At 36.3% G+C, this 19,240-nt stretch overlaps 2 protein-coding genes across 6 annotated transcripts; one reads left to right on the forward strand and one right to left on the reverse strand.

Moving 5' to 3' along the window:
* Positions 1–376: 376 nt before the first annotated feature.
* LOC107039644 (apyrase) lies at positions 377–9,754 on the reverse strand. Of its 5 annotated transcripts, none has more exons than XM_015259386.2 (11): positions 9,689–9,751; positions 8,681–8,803; positions 7,990–8,138; positions 4,831–5,059; positions 4,481–4,597; positions 4,324–4,404; positions 3,999–4,203; positions 3,343–3,451; positions 2,562–2,811; positions 2,180–2,365; positions 377–1,479 (listed from the first exon to the last, which is right to left on the reverse strand). In XM_015259386.2, exons 3-11 carry the CDS (start codon positions 8,127–8,129, stop codon positions 1,099–1,101), a joined length of 1,698 nt encoding a protein of 565 aa, XP_015114872.1. In that variant the 5' UTR covers positions 8,130–8,138; positions 8,681–8,803; positions 9,689–9,751; the 3' UTR covers positions 377–1,098. The 5 variants fall into 5 exon arrangements, with proteins under 5 accessions (XP_015114872.1, XP_015114875.1, XP_015114874.1 ...); XM_015259389.2 differs by having other exon boundaries at positions 8,681–8,711; positions 9,689–9,705; XM_015259388.2 differs by lacking the exon at positions 8,681–8,803 and having other exon boundaries at positions 9,689–9,754.
* Positions 9,755–11,641: 1,887 nt separating this feature from the next.
* LOC107039645 (protein 5NUC) lies at positions 11,642–18,455 on the forward strand. The gene is made up of 7 exons (XM_015259392.1): positions 11,642–12,123; positions 12,382–12,613; positions 12,837–13,601; positions 16,065–16,169; positions 16,319–16,486; positions 17,053–17,242; positions 17,502–18,455. The coding sequence occupies exons 1-7, from the start codon at positions 12,005–12,007 to the stop codon at positions 17,714–17,716; spliced, it is 1,794 nt and encodes a 597-aa protein (XP_015114878.1). The 5' UTR covers positions 11,642–12,004; the 3' UTR covers positions 17,717–18,455.
* Positions 18,456–19,240: the final 785 nt, after the last annotated feature.

Here is a 19,240-nt window from a genome sequence, read left to right on the forward strand (position 1 = left end):
TTTCATATAATACACATGTAGACATTTTTTTTTATTTTCCGCACTGGATTTCTATTTTTTTCTTCCCAGTTTTCAAGCTTTGTAGAAAAATAAAATAGATTTGGTCAAGATTCATCAGATTTCTTCGGTCGGATGGCTGTGGGTACAGTGAGTGGCACGATGTGCCCTCCCAACAGCTGCCATTTCACCTGTTCAATATATTATTTAAATGCCTCACCTGCCTCGATCTCGAGATACGCGACGATAGAGACCGTTTCCTCCCCTTTATTCCCCAAATCTTTTTTCTAATTTCGTTGGACAAAGGAGTGGATGAAAAATATCTGGGGAAGATGATGAGTTTTTGCTAATTTTTAATAAAGTAGAAGACGTTCTTTCATTTCAGAAAAATTCAACACTTTCTATTTTCTTGGTAATTATTGAAAAATCTCAGTAATGTGTGGGTTTAGAGCAAAATACTGCAAGACATTTTTTGTTGAAAATTCGATGCTCTACAAAAAATTTTTTATGATATTTTTGCCTAGAATCGCTCGTTTTTTAGATATTCAATAAAATATATAACACGTTTTTGTCATTAAGATGCCGAAATTCTTTGCTTCTTATTAATCATCGAAAAATCTCAATAGTGAGTGGGTTTAGAGGAAAATATCGCAAGACATTCTTTATTCGAAATTCAATCATCTAGAAAAATTTTTTTATGTCATTTTCGCCTAGAACCATTCGTTTTTTTTTAGTCTTGTTCGAACCACCGAAGGAAGTAGACGTGTTTATCAACAGCTTAGGCCCATAGGAACCGAAAGGTTCCAATGCATATAAATAAAATCAACCATTCGTTTTTGAGATATTCAACGAAATAAATGACACGTTTTTCTCAATGCCATGAAGACGCCAAAATTCTTTTTTAGCTAATTATCAAAAAATCTAAAAAATGAATGGGTTTAGAGGAAAATCCCATAAAACATTTTTTATTGATAATTCAATTCCGTGGAAAAACTTCCTTATGGTACTTTCGCCTAGAATCACTCATTCTTAAGATATTCAACAAAATAGGCGATATGTTTTTTTTCATATCACGAATTTCCTCATTCACTCTTCAAGAATTCACACAGAATTACTCTCCTCAATGAAAATGACCCTTCGTTCATTTCCGTAGAACAAGGGACTATTTTTCGTGATGAATTTAGTCAATTGATCCAGATCCCTCATCCCCTGAACGCGATTTCTGTGTCTCTTCTCGATGATGGTGTGACTGTCGCCCCCTGCTAATAGAAACGAGGGGATGACGATTCTATACCACTCGTTGTCCCTGAGGTTCTCGAACTCCGGCACTTGGCACTTTCTGCATCTGACTTTGACGTCCATCACCCTGGAGTAGAGCTCAGCGGTAAGGTTGTACGTCACCCTGAGTCCCGACCAGAAGACATACGCACGATTCGGGAATTTCGTCCTGTTGTAGCCGATCGCAACGCTGACTTCTAGAGTCTACAAAAATCGAGTGCAACTCGTTACCGAGGGGGTTTAGGGCAAACCGTCAAATCACATTTTTTATGAGGAATTTAATTCTCTACAAAAAGTATTTTCTGACATTTTCTCCTGAAATCGATATTTGAGGAGATAATTGCGTAATTAGAGGGATTGATTGGGTCTGGTTGTGGTGGATATGAACTACTTGAAGATTTTTTTCTCTTCTTCTCATCAAGAAAATCAAACGAAAAAACTTGGAAAATTTGAGCCGAAGACATTCTATAGAAAATATCTCAATAGAATAAGTTACATAGAAAAATTGAATTCTACTGAATATTTTCTATTGAATATTTCAATAGAATTGGCCAAAAACTAATAGAACAGTTCAATAGAAATTCAATAGAATTTTTCAACGAATTCGATCGGTTTTTCTATTAAATTTTTTCGTCCGTGGAGGTTTAGGGAAAAATGTCAAGAGTCGTTTTTGCGGGGAATTTAATTCTCTATAGAAAATATTCTGAGCCATTTTCTCAAAACTGTAAATCGACTCATTACCGAAATAATCAGCAATTACTACCTCTCGAATATCCCTCGTCCGTGGAGGTTTAGGGAAAAATGTCAAAAGTCGTTTTTGCGGGGAATTTAATTCTCTATAGAAAATATTCTGAGTCATTTCCTCCTAAATCGACTCATTACCGAAATAATCAGCAATTACTACCTCTCGAATATCCCTCCCCAGCATTTCTGCAACATCCCACATATTCTCGAAGGGCTGTGCCACCACGACATCTCCATAAGTGATGACCCCACTAGTTGAGGCTATCCCAGCCCTCACTCCACCCCCGTTCATCACCGCGATAGCGGCGTATGTCCAGTAGCTCTTGTTCTCCGCCTTCTCGACGAACTTTTTCAAAGAACAAAAATTTTATAAATCCTTCCTCACTATTTCGCAAATATCTCGGGAACTACCGCATTTAGCGGAAAACGTCAGAAGACCTTTTTTGCAGCTCTTGAAATTCCCTACAAAACTGTCCCCACGTTTTCTCCTAGGACCGACAGATATCGAGATATTCGCAGGGGAATGGAGGAGTGCAACTCACGCCGTCCACCATGGCGTCAGTGATCAGATTTCCGATGTTGCATTCGCCGTCTCTGCAGCCGTGACGAAGCTCCACCCTGGATTCACCGATGACTTTGTTACTCAGTTCATCTACAGCGGTCTTCCAGGGGGCCAGGGCCCTCAGCATCTCCGGGTCCTCTGGGATCCCAACGTCTAGGAGAATTGGGTTCCCGTCCCAGTCTTCAACTTCGCCGGCTTCGTTGAACCAGACGGTCAGGTTTCCTAAGTATCTAAAGAATAATTAAACAGAAAACGAAGTCTCAGGATGATTTATGGGGTATTATGGATTTTGAAGGGTGATTGCATTGAATAACTAATTAGTACATCGCTTTTTTTTAACGAAAAAAAGATCTAGTAATGATTTATCGACTCCAGGATTTTATAAATCTTCATAAAATAGGAATTATCTCGGTAATGAGTGGGTTTAGAAGAAAATATAAATGAACATTTTTGGTGGAGAATTTAATGCTTTACAATGAAGGTTGTATAAGTTTTTCTCTTAAATTCACTCATTATTAAGATTTTTCAATGATTAACAGAAAACGTAAATTGGAATTTTTTATTTAATGAAAAAAACGTGTCGTTTATTTTGATGAATATCTTGAAAACTGATTATTTTAGAGAAAAACGTCATAGAACTTTTTTTTAGAAAATTGAATCCTCTACAAAAAAGATTTTATGACCTTTTCTCCTAACATGAACTATTCTCGAGATAAACGCGATATTAGAAATTAATTCTGAATTATCGATCGAGCACTCACTTGGTAAATGCCGCCGCTTGAACTATAAGAACCGTTCGAAATGGGTTCTCCTGAGTTACTACCACTGGGTAAACATCCTCGGGAGTATCGACAAATGGTGGTTTATCACCTGAAGAAAGAAAAATCGTTTTTTTTCATATAATTTGTTTTCCGAAAACAAAATTTTTTTTTGTAAAAAAATTCTTTAAATATCAATGAAATTTTTTATTTCGCATATTCTTCTCGTTTCATGGATGTCTCAATATTTTTATCATTGCTCCAATGCGTTGTATTCATACAGCATTAATTAACGTCACTAGCTCGCGTGTTTATCAAAAATAATCATTGATTTAAAGCACATGCTCAATGATTAAGCTATTCTTTCAATTGTCCCCGTTTGAGAACAAGAATGCAGGAAAATTAGACGAGATAAGGATGATTGATGCCACGTGATTAGACGAATCGATGAGACAAAAAATCACAGCCGATCCATTTCTATTTTTCATCAAAAATACAATAATCTTTCGATTGTAGGAAAAAATATGACAAGACATTTTTGTAGGCAATTTCAGGCGCTAAAGAAGAGTTCAAAGAAGGTTTTGAATCCTCAATCTTTTGATTTTATAATGAATGAAAAAAAAAATACTTCACGTTAAAATTGCGGAATTAAAAAATACCTGAGTACAAAAATGTGTGAGAATGACCACCAATAATAACATCGATTAAAGGACAATTGGCAGCCATTATCCTGTCCACATCAATGCCAGAGTGACTTAGGACAATTATTATGTCGACATCATCCTCTCGTTTTAGCTTTTCCGCCTCCAAATTGACGGTCTCCACTTCGTCCAGAAATATCAGCTTCTCAGTGTTAGCTATAGACTGCAACGAGATAATCATTGTTATTGTTACTGCAGTAATTATGGCGCTATCCATTTTTAATTCTTCTACATATTTTTTTAGTTTTTTTCTTCGTAATACTGAGCATTCGAGGACACTTACTGGTGTTCCCTTGAAAATAACTCCAATCACCCCGATTTTCCTTCCAGCCCTGGTTATTATTGTACTATTTGTCATCAAGCCCTGGAGTAAAATTAATTGTTGTAATCAGAAGAGCATAAAAAACTGAAAATTAAAGAAAAAAAAATTATTTCATCACCTGCATTCTCGGCTCGTGAGTGTAATCAATGTTGGTGACGACAACTGGTGACACAACATTTTTCAGAAAGGGCACAAGTCCATCAATTCCATCGTCAAACTCGTGATTTCCAATTGTCTGAAAGATTAGCCAAGAAAAAACATCCTTTCTTTCTTCAAATGCGATTATCTCGATAACTACTGATAGTGGGGAAAAATATCACAATATTTTTCTTGTCGGAAATTTAATGCTCCACAGAAAATGCTTTGTCACTTTTTTCCCTAGAACCACGCGTTACGGAGATTTTTCAAAAATAAGAAGAGGAAATTCTTGAATCGGGTGAAAAAAAGGAATTATTCTGATTCTATTACCATCACATCGTGAGGCAACATGTTCAGAAACTCGGCAGTTGCATTCCACTTGTGGACATTGTACCAAAGTGTCCCCTGGTAATGATCCCCAGCGTTGAGAAAAATAGAATTGGGCCCTCTCTCCTCGAATAATTGTTTAATTCCTGTTAAAACCCGAGGGAGGCCACCGATGCACTCCTCACCTTCGTCACGGTGGCAGGTACCGGCCCAGGGTCCCACCTCCTCATATCTAATGAAAAAAATTATAGAAAACAGAATTGAAAAAAAAAACAAAGAGTGAAAAAAGAAAAATAAATGGGAAATTGCTCATGCATTGCATATAATATCGTTATTTTCGCTGATAAATTAGCAATATCCTTCCGAATGGTTATTTTCCACATCATTTCCTTCTGTCATGTATAGCTCATTGTTTATTCCATTTTATTAAATTGAATAAGATTTCTTTTCAACTAACTTTGTCAGATTTTTAACTTAGTTTAATGTTATCATCATCGTTATTCTTATTATCCCTTTCTTCTACACAACTGATTGTCTTTTTTACGGTTCTATCTCTCTCCTCAGCCCTTCGATAAAATGTTAGTAGAAAAATTTTATTTATACATACTTGAATGAATTTGAAACATCACATTTGAGGAAACCATCAGAAAGCTCACTTTCAGGCAAATTCATGAAAAATTCGAAATTTTCAAGAATTATAAAAATCAAATCAACTAATATAATTATCGTAATCATCTTTTAACTTCGACTTAATAGCATTGAAGTAAACATTTTAAGCTATGATTGAATTCATTTGAAGCATGATATTCAAAGATATCGCCGGAATTCTGATTTTCAAGAAATACAAAATTTTTGCAAATTTTCAAATAAATCAAAATAATGATTATTGCTATCGCCTTCATCTTCGAACTCGGTCAGAAGGACATTCAAATAATTTTTTTAAGTCGTCATTCAATCAATTCTCCGCATTTTTTTTAATTATCGTGGAACAACTGAGCTTCGATAAAATTCAAAAAAAAAAAAACTAATTGATGAATTAAATTTTAATCAATGGCGATCGATGCGGCTCAACAATACCTCCATTTGAAAAAAAAAAATTCAATTCCATCCATTCATTAGTGAACAGTTGAAGAAAAACATTGTTACATACGTCCAATTTAAATTTGAACGATTACAAAATTTCCATTCGGAAGCACTGAACACAAAAAATAGAACAGAAAACAAAAAATTAAAAATTCATATTTATAAATAACAATTAAAAATGTTCCTTCATTGTTTAAATTTCAAGATGAAAATTAAATTTCATTCTGAACCTTCGGTTTTATCAAATGATCATCAAAAATTCTATGAAAAAAATAAAAAAGTGAAAACTCGAATTGAAATTGCAAATGAATAATTTGAAATTGTCATTAATTTTTTCATACTCATGACAATAATTTTTTCAAATGCAGGACCTTCAATTTATCGTTACAATTACGATGACAATACCCCAATGACGGTGCGACTGACCTTGAAAAAAAAAAAATCCCATAAACAATTCCTTTCTACATTTGTTCATATAGTAGCGCCCGCCAGTCATGAATCAATACCATGTGATACTATTTTAACTGGGAACGACTTTTATCGCTGTTCAATCGACATAATCAGTGCATCTGTTCCAATATTTTCAAGCAGTAAAAATTATTGGAGATGGAAAAATTACGTAACATCATTTTCAACTTTATTTTTGTCTTTCAATAATTTAAATTAGTTTTAGATTCATTCGTTGTATGTACCAGGTGCTTAGGGAAATCGACCGAAGTAATTCGAAAAAAAAAAAAATTGAAATGCACAAATTCGAAAAAAATTATTCAATTAATTAACATTCAAGTTATTAAGTTACGGCCCGGGTGTACTATCTTTCGAACGTTATCTCGATGTTTTTTTTTCATCTTTCGTCATCTGAAATTGTCAATTAAGTCCTGCATCATGCAGTAGTTTTGAAAAATTATGAATAAATAATAAAAAAAAAGGAGAAGAAATTCCTAATTTTTTCAAAGAGCATTTTTAATTTATAAGTTGAATAACAAGAAATTGAAAAATGTATCTGATTTACAGTGACAAATGGCGGGCTGCCACCCAATATCATGCAGGGGGAAGACTGATTTCGTAAATATTTTCCCATACTGCACGAAGACATTTATTACGGAAAAGGCTCTTTGAAAAAAGTTGTAATATTTTGGAGAATTTTTTAATCACACTTTTATCACATAAAAATGGCAGATGACTATATACCACTGTTTTAAAAATTGAGATACCTAGCTGTCACTCACCATGAGGAGTTAGTGCTCTTTGAAAAAGTTCAGAATTTTTTCTTTTTTTTTTATCATTCCACCATAAGTTTTGGGAATTTCTACGTGATGTACCACTCAATTGACAATTTTGGATTACGAAAGATAAAAAAAATCCAGATAAGATTCGAAAGATAGTACACCCGGCCTTAACATGAAAAAATTATCATCAGGAAGTCATTAGGTGCTAATTGCTCAGCTTAAATTTCATGATAAAAACACTTGAGAAAACTCATCGCAAGCTTAAGTATCTCGAAATGCCTAAAAGATGTTCCAAATGCGCCGGATTCAATCGACCCTATCTTTTTTAACTAAAATTAGAGTAAGTGCCACTTCAGTCTGAGGGTCTCCTGAAAGAATCTCAATCTCCGCCGTCTCAAATACTCATGTTACAATAAAAACAAAAAAATAATCAATTTCAATGCTTCGACTCCAGTTGCAACAAAAAAATTGTTCAATTTCATTCGCAATTAATTTGAAAAACATTTGAAATCACTGAATTTATCATTTTTAATTATCATTAACTTCAAATATTAAAAAATGTTTAATTACTCCCAATAATTTTTTCGGACTCTTATTTAAACTAAATAAAATTCTTTATTTATTAATTGGCAACTCTATTTAATGAAGCATTTTCGTTTTCAAAAAAAAAAGTCACTGATCAGTGAGTTGCGTACTTCCTCATCGGCTCAACCCACTTTGATTTCTTCGGTTTTTTTCATTCTATTATGACCTCAACATATTCTCTCCAAAGATAATTCTCAAGAATGGGTGATTATCAAGTTGCAAATACAATAATCGTAAAAAAATCCGGGGGATTTAGTTTCATTACCTCGCGTGAAAGTCGTTGATATGAATGATAGGAAGTTCGAAGAGATCATTTCTTCCAGGATACATCACACCGCGTCCAGTAAACCCTCTGGAGGTGCCAGCGAGTGCCAGGAGGGCGATAACAATCGTCGACATCATCATTATTCAGTTCTACGGTAGAAGAAATAAAAAATCGTTTTCGGCATTTTGGGGATTTGAATAATCTAGGAAAACCTGGAGAATTTGCTAGAAAATAATATGTTGAAATATTTTTCTATAGAAACAAATTAATCATTTTTCTATAGAAAGTAATATTTTAAAATATTCCTATTTAAAATATTCACAATCTTCAGAATCCGCGAAAAACTGATAGAATTTTCAACAGAAGTTCGTAAAAGTTGTGCGTGCAGAACCCAAATTTCGTTAATTAAAGAAAAACTCAATTCAATTAATTAATTAATCAGCAACAACTATAATTATCCTTCACTGATAATTCCAGGGCTAGGCATTAGCATCGTGATACAGATAAGACTCGACTCATTAAATCCCTCGATTCAAATCTCCGAAATTACCATAATCCACTCGATCTGCATCACTTCATTATGAATTAATTTTTTTTTCACAATCGTTTGCATTATCACCATCACTTTTGCATAATGCTTCACTACGGATATTTTCCGACTGCGGAAGAATGAGTGATGAAATATACTCACGTAGTCAGAAATTCATGGAATTGTTCTCAATCTTCACAACAAAAATTGAAATGGAATTATTAGTAATTGACGTGTGTCCCCACTATGAGCTATTGCAGACTGACGATTGTGCCGCGAGGACATCTAGCATTGGGGCAAAAATGAGGTTGAAGTGACAATGTGGGTATTGTTGCTGGGGGAATTGTTGACGTTTTCAAATATTTAAAGTTTGAATTTTTTTTTCTGTGAAATCTGGGGCTTTTGGAATATTCCGACATAAGGGGGAGGGGGTTTATTCACTAGTTAACGAGTGTAATATTTTTAAATGAAGGTATGACTCTTGTTTTTCAATCCTTAATGTTTTTTTTTTCACTTCAACACAAAAAACAGAAAAACGCATTTTCTAAAAATTGAAAAAATTTTATTGTGATTATTAACGAGTTGATGGCCTCACGTGAGCATTAACGAAGGCTCTAGTCACGAAAAAACGGATGAGAAAAAAAGATTCTCGTGAAATTGCTGCTATTTTTAAATACTTAAAGTTTCAATTTTTTTTTTGTAAAATCTGGGGCTTTTGGAATATTCCGACATAAGGGGGAGGTGGGAGAATTATTCACCAATAAACGAGTGCATCATTTTTTAAATAGAAGTATGACTATTGTTTTTCAATCCTCAATGGATTTTTTTCATTTCAACACGAAAAAAGTAAGAAAGCATTTTTGAAAAATTGAAAAATTTTTATTGTGATAATTAACGAGTTGATGGCCTCACCTGAGCATTAATTGTTGCCCTTTTCAAATATTTAAAGTTTAAATTTTTTTTCTGTGAACTGTGAGACTTGGAATATTCCGATATAAGGGGGAGGGGGGTAATTACTCACCAATAAATGAGTGCGGTATTTTCAAAATGAAAGAATGACTATTGTTTTTTAATCCTCACTGTATTTTTTTCACTCCAACACGAAAAAAAATGTATTAAAAAAAAATTAAACAAAATTTATTGTGATTATTAATGAGTTAGTGACCTCACCAGAGTATTAACGAAGCCTCCATATCATCCAGTAGGTTTCCAACGGCAGTACTAAAAATCTCGCCCTCCCACCTCGACTCTAATCGCGAAAAAGCTGATGAAAAAAAAAATACCCGTGAATTTTTTCTTGCGACGATTGTGTATAGATTATTATCACTACAACTGAGCAATCTTGCGTATTTATCATGTCGTAATCAACTGGTGCGAGGTGATAAGGAGGAAGTAAATCACTTTGATCAACAAATTTGGAAAATTGGGGGAAAAAAATTGACGCGATTTTTTTTTCATTTTGTTTTTGTCTTATTGAGATGGTGATTCTGCTGATTTATTTATCTGTAGAATTGTTGGAAGTGAGTTGAAGGCGGAAATTAATGTTTACGTATTAAATTGTAAAGATAGAAGGGAATATGAATGTCTTGATAAATAGTATGTCAGTATTACACCGTTAGTTGCCAAAATCTCACGGGCCGTGAGATAAAACTACTGGTCTTGCGAGTATGACAACTTGGCAGTGGATGATCCTGTTCTATATTCGATACATGGCCATGGAATACAAATATGATTGGATGTTGTCTCATATTCGACGAGTTTTACGACGAAATTAAGGAAAGGATTGAAAAATCCATTTTAAAAATTCAAATATTTATTTATTTATTTATTTATTTATTATTTATTTTAACACGAATCCTACAGCCGAAGCCAATAACAGGATTCAGTACAAACCAGATAGAATGTCGCATACATTAAAGATAAAATAAATAACTATAAATGGTGTTTTTTTAAGAGGTCAGGAGGTCCAAGATGGGATGCACATATGCAGTGGTATTTATAGTAACGCTTTTACGAGATCATACGCTTTTTCAATAATTACTGTCATTGAGTCATTGACAATGTTGATACTTGGGAATCTTTTAATAATATTGCATTTTTCCCAGCAAAAAACAATTGGGACCTATCTTTACTTGCCTCAAAATATTTTGGGCCTTACCGTCCACTAGTCTCAGAACCCTTAAACATATTTCTACCATCTCATTCTCCCATCAAAATTCCATTTATCAAGAAAATTGACAATTTTTTTCGGAAGGTCTCGACAATAATTGGGGCCGTACCCCCACCGGACCCACAATTTCATGTCTCTAAGTTTGGAATTTAATTTAAATAATAAATTATTTTATTATTTTTCAGAATATGTTATTTGTCTGGGGATAAGGCCCAAAGTAGTTTGGGCCTTGCTGCTACATCAACAATATATTCTGAAAAATATAATATGAATAAATAAAATTATAATTTGTTCTTTCATGGACAGTTGTGGAGAAATGGGCAGGGCGGGGGGTGAGGGTAAGCCCTGGAGTATTTTCCGGGTCTCCACCCCCCCACAAATACTTTGAGCCTTATCCCCACCCCCAACCCTGCCCATTTCCCCACAACTCGGCTAGGAATTTTTCACAATATATTGTTCATCTGGGGTTAATGCCCAAAAAGTTTTTTGGGCCTCACCCCCACATAAACAATATATTCTAAAATATATAATATTAATAAATAAAATTTGATAATTTGTTCTTTTTAGAGCAGTTATGGAGAGATGGGCAGGGCTGGGGGTAAGGCCCAGAAAATCCTTTGGGCCTTACCACCAACCCCGCCCATTTCTCCACAACTTTCCCAGAAAGAACAAAACGCCAAATTTCCTCGCGCGAATAAATAAAAAAATTAAAAATTACCATTCCCTTCCCAGAATAAAGAACAAAGGGATTCCCCTAATCCTGGAAAAATAGGAGTGGGGGCTTCCGCTAATTCATGATTCCCTCTCGGTCCCAATATCCCTCCGCATTCATAACCGAAACAGCCCGAGGAATCATCACAATGACGACTGAGCCCAATGTCAAGATAAATACGAATTTAAAGAGGAATGGCCCACGAACACTATCCGAAACAAGTCAGACTATTTTGTGATTGATCACGTCGACTATTCACTCTTCCTCCCCACGAAATATTTCCCTCCAACGGATTTCAACCGTTCAGTCGACGTCAAGCCGCTCGATCGTGCGGCCGCGATTTACGGGATTCGTCTGTGCTTATTGAACCGAGATTTAATTAAACAATTAACGCGGAAAAAAATTATTCCTTCTAAATAAGTTCAGTGTTTCGATCATTGCGAGTAGAAAATTGAAGAAAAATCGGCAATTCAATAGTTTTTTTTTCAAATTTGGAAGTTTATTTAGCGATCGAACACCTGCGCATATGGTTCAAGTGACTTTTGCAGTATTTCTGGAATAATTAGAGCTCAATGTACAGTGAAAAATAATTGATCGAGGAAAAATGAGATATTTCGAGGTATCGGTTGTGTTTTTCCTTTTTGGAAGTGCCTTGGGGGCTCCTGTGGGCCAAGATGAGGGATTTAGATTGAGGATCGTGCATACCAATGACATGCACGCCAGGTAACTATAAAAACTAATTAATTTATTGAAATTGTTCTTCGAGCCCACTACGATCACTATCGATTCCACTACTATCGAGATATTATAATTCATCGAGGGATCATTAATTCGATATATCTCGGGAGTTCTTATCTCTCATGGATTATTATTTTTGAAATTATCATGGTTTATGTGATGTTCCCAAAAAAATCATCTCCAAAGATAAATGAGAACCGTTTCAGATAATAATAAAAATATCGTTGACATTGTTGCATTCAGATTCGAGGAGACATCGGCGCTGTCTACCAAGTGCCTCGATAAGGACGAAAAGGCGGGAAAGTGTTACGGCGGCTTCGCCAGGCTGGCAACCTTGATAAGACAAGCGAGAGCATCGAGTGTTCCCACTCTCTTTCTCAATGCTGGAGATACTTATCAAGGAACCACATGGTTCACCGTTCACAAATGGAAAATTGTCGCCAAGTTTTTGAATCTGTTGGCACCCGATGCTATCGTGAGTTCTATCAACCCCATAAATATGGGTTTATCTCGAGACCAAGTAGTTTAACGAAAAAAATTCATAAGACATTTTTTGTGAGGAATTTCCTCAGCGACGAAAAAGGTTTTATGAAGTTTTCTCCAAAATCTCGTAGTTTCCCAGATAATCTCAAAAATCTGAAACCTTAAATGCGATTCACCTCCATTTGGAGATAATCCGCCATCTTGTTGTGCTTCAGTCCCTCGGGAATCACGAGTTCGATAATGGTCCAGACGGTCTCGTCCCCTTTATCAACGCCACCAACTTTCCAGTCCTCGCGGCAAACCTCGACCTCTCCCTGGAGCCGGAGCTCGCCTCCTCGAGACTCCAGAACTCCGTAATCCTGAACGTCTCAGGCCACAAGATCGGAGTGATCGGTTACCTTACCCCGGAGACAAAATCTATATCTCAAACGGGTAAAGTCAAGTTTTTGGACGAAATTCCCTCCATCAGGAAAGAGGTGCATCGTCTCCAGGAGCAAGGTGTGAAGATCCTGATAGCGCTCGGTCACTCCGGCTTCTCCATGGACAAGAGAATAGCAGCTGAGGTCGAGGGGATTGACCTCGTCATCGGGGGTCACACCAACACCTTCCTCTACACAGGAAGCAAGCCCGATCTCGAGACCCCGGAGGGCCTCTACCCGACGGAAGTAGTCCAGAAATCCGGGAGGAAGGTCTACGTCGTCCAGGCGTATGCCTACACCAAATACCTGGGGAACCTCACCCTCGACTTCGATTCCCAAGGGGAAGTTGTCGGCATTCTCGGGGATCCTGTGGTGGTCGATGCGAGGATTGAGCAGGCGAAGGATGTCCTGGAGGAACTCGAGCGATGGCGGCCTGCGATACAGGCCCTGCAGAATCAGGCCGTAGGGTCTGCCAAGGTTCTGCTCGATGGAGACACCAAGAGCTGCAGGAGGAAGGAGTGTAACTTTGGGAATTTGGTTGCTGATGCCATGGTGGAATATGTAAGATCATTATTTCGGTCATTTTGTATTTCATATAACAGTATATAACAACTAGGGGGCTGCGCCCTATGCTTGCTTCGCTCTCCAACCACAAGGGGGCTTCGCCCCTCCGCTCGCTTCGCTCGCTCCCCCCAATATTCATGGGTATGTTTAGGTGTTTCTATTATATGATAAAAAATTGTTAGATTAATTTACCTCCTTTGAAAAATTGACATTTTTATTATTTACAAACGGCTCCAACCGACGCCTTTTACCGCGAGACTCAACTATTCCTTTTTCCATTTATTGACCTAGAATAGTATCAGAATTCGGGACCTTTTTTGAATTTGGTTGCTGATGCCATGGTGGAATATGTAAGATCATTATTTCGGTCATTTTGTATTTCTTATAACAGTATATAACAAATAGGGGGCTGCGCCCCATGCTTGCTTCGCTCTCCAACCACGGGAGGCTTCGCCCCTCCGCTCGCTTCGCTCGCTCCCCCCAATATTCTTGGGTATGTTTAAGTGTTTGTATTATATGATAAAAAATTGTTAGATTAATTTACCTCCTTTGAAAAATTGACATTTTTATTATTTACAAACGGCTCCAACTGACGCTTTTTACCGCGAGACTCAACTATTTTTTTTCCATTTATTGACCTAGAATAGTATCAGAATTTGGGACCTTTTTTGAATTTGGTTGCTGATGCCATGGTGGAATATGTAAGATCATTATTTTGGTCATTTTGTATTTCTCATAAGAATATATAACAAGTAGGGGGCTTCGTCCCATGCTTACTTCGCTCGCCAACCACGGGGGGCTTCGCCCCTCCGCTCGCTTCGCTCGCTCCCCCCAATATTCTTGGGTATGTTTAGGTGTTTGTATTATATGATAAAAAATTGTTAGATTAATTTACCTTCTTTGAAAAATTGACATTTTCATTATTTACAAATGCCCCCAACCAACGCTTTTTGCCGTGAGACTCAACCATTCCTTTCTACTTTTCTTTACATAGAATAGTATAAGAATTTTGGAGCTTTGGGAATTTGTTTGCTGATGCCATGGTGGAATATGTAAGATCATTGTTTCTATCGTTTTGCATTTCTTATAATAATATGTAACAACTAGGGGGGTCGTCCCCTCCCCTCGCACGCTTCGCTCGAAAGTGACAGATTGAGATTAGGTTACGCGGTTTTTCATTTTCATTTGGAAGGACTTTTCTCCTCAGAGAAAATTTTGTCGATCTGCGGACCAAGTACTAGTGATGATCATTCCTTCGATACTGAATATGTCCTCTTCATGTATTTTTTACACGAAAAATCTCGCTAGCATGTCTTCTACTGTTGTCCAGAATATAACAAACAAATTTGTTAATTGTTTCATACATTAATTTGTTCATAATATTTCCTGTTTGATAAACAATAAACGAAACGAGTTGACAATATCATTTTTTTGTTGGATAAGGAAATATGTGGAAAGGTTCGATGAAGTCATGAATGGAAAACTTTCCAACAATTTCATTTTGCCTCGATCTCCCCTAAATTCTCAATGGTAGGGAAGATTGGAGCAAAACGGACACTTTTGACTTTTTTTTAAATGTTAATGAGGGGTTGAAATGTTGATAAAATTTAATAATTTTTTTTTCCATACAAAGAACAACTCTTTCCCTTTGTGACGAGCCTAAACTGAGCTCAATTGATAAATTTGTTTCTGAGTTATGAATAATTTTAAAAAAGTCTAAAGTGTCCATTTTACCCCACCCTCCCCTATTATCAGAATCAGAAACAGGGGCGTCTTCTGAATTTTAAAACTTCATTTTTTTATTATATATAAAAAGATTTATTTGAAAAAACTATGTGTATTATGCCCTCACAGAAAACGGAACGGAGAAGGCATCGAAGTGTAAAATATAGATGCGTAAATATACAAAATATAAAGATATTGAAATAAAATAATAGTACATTAGAGTACAAGGGCACAAATTTCGTTTTCAACGAATGTGTAGTTTACAGGCCGAGCCGAAGGCGAGGTCTGTACACACATTCGTTGAAAACGAAATTTATTACCGAGTGCTCTATAATATTTTATGTCAAGTCGTGCAGAAGTCGAGCTTCGCGCAGCCTGCTCAAAACTCGACTTATTGCACGGTGCGACATAAAATAATTAAAACAATTTCACAATGACAAAATGAGTCAGAAATTGGCCATTTCGTTCGGCACATCATGTCATTCACTAAATTCATTAAAATACGTCGCTTGAATTTGAAAAAAATGTTATCGTGAATAATTACACTGTTGAATATGCCCTTGGAGTTATCACCGACAGTTTGACGGTCAGCAAATGGTGTTTATCTGACTATTGTTGCTAGCGTCAGCTGCTTGTCGTTTCATGAGCTCGCGTTTTTAGGTGTTTCAGCTGATTCATCAGTCTAGAAGAAATTGATCAAAAACTGATGAATCGTTGTGTTTATTTTTCATTAAGAATGCAATGGAGTACGCGGGGGGCAAGGGTTGGACCGACGCGGCCATCGCCATTCACAATAGTGGATCTCTTCGTGCGTCAATTGATCGGGAACCCGATGATAATGTGAGTTGATAAAAATTTTTCTAATTGAGTTCATGGTAAAATCATGAAAGAAAAGAATGCGGAAATTTCGTCCGGTTTTTCTTCTTCGCCAAACGAATGCATTCACCTTGAATTAGCTTCCCTATTTTACGACGATTTTATTGTTTCAGATCGCAATGAGCGATATTCTCGCAGCTCTGCCGTTCAATAGTGGATTAGGAAAAATTAAAATCACTGGGCGACAACTGAGAAAAGTCTTAGAGTGGAGTGTACACAATTTGAATTATAATTACACTGCCGATCTGAGAGGAGCATTCCTGCATTTTTCTGGACTCCAGGTAAATTTTGGAAAGCTACGGAATTGAATTTTTTTTTTTTTTTGAATTTGGAGTGAGAATTTCCGTGGTTCCCGGTAGCTTAGTCGGCAAGAGTGCCCGGCGCGTAACTGGGAGACCCGGGTTCGAATCCCGGCTGGGCGAATCGGAATTTTTTCTGTCTAAATTTTAATTCTATTTGAATCTATTTGAATTTTTTTTTTTTTTTTATAAAAAAACTAATAGGCTAAATAGACCAACGGCTGGACGGTTGAGGAAATGTTGAACTTCATTAATGAATTTAAAATCGGTGAAGTAGCTAAATGAATAAAAATGAGTTCTAGATCTGAAAGAATACATGAGGTATTCCACGCCAAATGAGTCAACCGCTGACCCTCACCCTAGAGATAGTTAAAATTGAACACTTGGTTACTTTGAAAAATCAAAAACGATGTCAAGTGGAAGGGAAAAAGCACGAACTAATTTTTCTCTTCAGTTTCGTCTTCACATCTGAGATGTGAAAAAATCGTGTTCTGGAATTATTTTTCGACAGCTGCGGGATGTTTATCGATATCGATCTTTGTTTGCAGGTGGATTACGATTTATCTCGCCCCAATGGCGCTCGAGTGGTGGCTGTTCATACGAGATGCAGTTCATGTAGAATTCCGAGCTTTAATCCTCTCAATGATGATGAAACTTACGTCATTCTTGCCACAGACTTCTTGCACGCCGGTGGGGATGACTACAAAATGCTGATGGATCTGGAGTGGACGGCCTCAGGTGAGTCATTGTCATTTAATTTTCGAATGATTATTTTGGTAAAAGTCACCTTTCGTTCCTTTCGGTCACTCTTCGCTGCTAAATTAGACTGCTGTCTCTAGTTTAATTATCAACGAGTCATTAGACACACGTGCGTGAGGAAAAAATTGACCTGAAAATTGCGCTAATGACTTTCTCTTCGAGTCTTTTTTCCATTTTTGTTGATAAAAAAAGGGAAACATTGGAAAGTTGTTGGCATTTGTCTTGTTTGAATTTCCAGGTGTCACGACAGATCAAGTGGTTGCCACCTACATAAAGCGTCACAGTCCAGTGTACCCGGGGGTAGAGTGGCGGATAAACTACGTATCTACCGACGAAAAACCAGAGGCTCCAGCAGTTGATGAAGAACATAACGAGGCTGGAGCCGCCAATGACTTCAGATCCGTCGCGTCCATGATGCTGATACCAACAGTTGCCTTAATCCTAGGGCGATGATGATTCTTGGACAGTGAAAATCACCTGCGAGGGCTCAAAACTGATTTGTAATTCGGTCTTAATTAATTCATAAATTAATGCGAATGAATTAATTTAATTCGTCGATCAATTCTATTCGGTTGATCCAGTTGATTTTTTTTCTAATTTTATTTCTGACTCAATTTAATCTATTCAGTCACATGATGTAATTGAATTTTCTAAAGTGAAGTGTACATCTGGATGATTTATCGCGAGACAAACAGGAAGTGTCTCCTCTGAATGATAAACAAAATTGGAGGAAATTTTATTTATGTATTTATATCACTTCCTTCCTCATGACGAGCCCAAAATTTTTCACTATCTCAAGTAAGATGGATGTAGGGTGAATAGGCCAATAGCTGAACGATTTCACCCTTTATTGAATATTCTACAAATAATGGAATGAAAACCGCATGGATTATCATCATTATCAATAATGACACTTATGTATAATCATGTGATGAAGTTTTTTTTCGAAATATCAACATTACAGCGAGAAAAGAAATAAAATATTCAGGAGGTACAGTGCTGGGTTGCGTGGCGCTGCAATTTCCTAAGCATCAGTGACAATGTGTCGTGGAGGAAAAAAAGAAGTTCTCTTCCGAAAGAGTCAGATGTGGAAAATAGCACAATATTTTCAGGAGGAGAATCACATCCCGAAAATTTAAAATCTATTTGGCCTTGTATTTCTTCACATTCAATAAAAAAAAATTCACACGTTTGTATAAACTGGATGAAAATTCGATACTCCTCCAGAACGTCCATGTATTGGCCCCGGCGTCCAGTTATTAGGGATTTGGACGATATTTCACTTTTTCCTCATTTAATTATTCTTCTCTTCATTTCTTCCACTTCAAATTATCGTTTTTTCCTAATTCATATATTCTTTCAGGTCCAGAACTCATTTTTTATTCATTTAACTACTTCATCGATTTAAAATCCTTCAATGAAGTTCAACATTTCCTTAACCATCCAGCTATTGGCCTGTTAGTTGAAATTACAATTTTATTATACAGTTTTTTCATTTTTTTCTTCCGAATGGAAGCATTTCTTTGGTTTTTTTTTCGATTGTCTAATTTTGATTGCAAATGGTCTAGAATATTATGAACCGTGAAGAAATGATGTTTTTAGGGTCATGTCTGTATGTGCAGATTTGGCTTTTTGGTGATTAATTTTTAGAAAATTCAACATAAATACGGTGAAATTTTTAGATACAAATTTGAAATTTTGGCTCATGGTAGCTATGAGCGAGCTCTACTTTGGTGCGTTGTTTCAGCCCGATCGGTCCCGTAGTTCCTGAGATATAACAACTTGTTTAAATTTCGTTTTTCCTGAATATCTCAACAACAACAACTGCACCTATTTCATTTTTTTTCAAAATACTCGTCTCGATGGCCTCTATCTGGTTCAATCATATCATATACATACCGATTCATACAAAGTTTGGAGATATTGGTCTTTTCCTGTTTTTTCATTATAAATCTTGTGCGCACGATAACTCAAGAA

The sequence above is a fragment of the Diachasma alloeum genome, unplaced genomic scaffold, assembly GCF_001412515.2.
Source record: "Diachasma alloeum isolate Michigan unplaced genomic scaffold, Dall2.0 Dall_scaffold_00302, whole genome shotgun sequence".
In the NCBI taxonomy this organism is placed as follows: domain Eukaryota; kingdom Metazoa; phylum Arthropoda; class Insecta; order Hymenoptera; family Braconidae; genus Diachasma; species Diachasma alloeum.

What these genes read in the sequence shown, in the direction of transcription:
- LOC107039645 (XM_015259392.1), top strand. Translation starts at nt 12,005, where the DNA reads ATGAGATATTTCGAGGTATCGGTTGTGTTTTTCCTTTTTGGAAGTGCC. An exon ending in ATCGGGAACCCGATGATAAT is followed by an intron (nt 16,170 to 16,318) that starts GTGAGTTGATAA and finishes TTATTGTTTCAG; the next exon opens with ATCGCAATGAGCGATATTCT. An exon ending in TCTGGAGTGGACGGCCTCAG is followed by an intron (nt 17,243 to 17,501) that starts GTGAGTCATTGT and finishes TTGAATTTCCAG; the next exon opens with GTGTCACGACAGATCAAGTG.
- LOC107039644 (XM_015259388.2), bottom strand. Translation starts at nt 8,129, where the DNA reads ATGATGATGTCGACGATTGTTATCGCCCTCCTGGCACTCGCTGGCACC. An exon ending in CTCACGAGCCGAGAATGCAG is followed by an intron (nt 4,405 to 4,480) that starts GTGATGAAATAA and finishes ATTTTACTCCAG; the next exon opens with GGCTTGATGACAAATAGTAC. An exon ending in TGGGGAGGGATATTCGAGAG is followed by an intron (nt 1,480 to 2,179) that starts GTAGTAATTGCT and finishes CGATTTTTGTAG; the next exon opens with ACTCTAGAAGTCAGCGTTGC.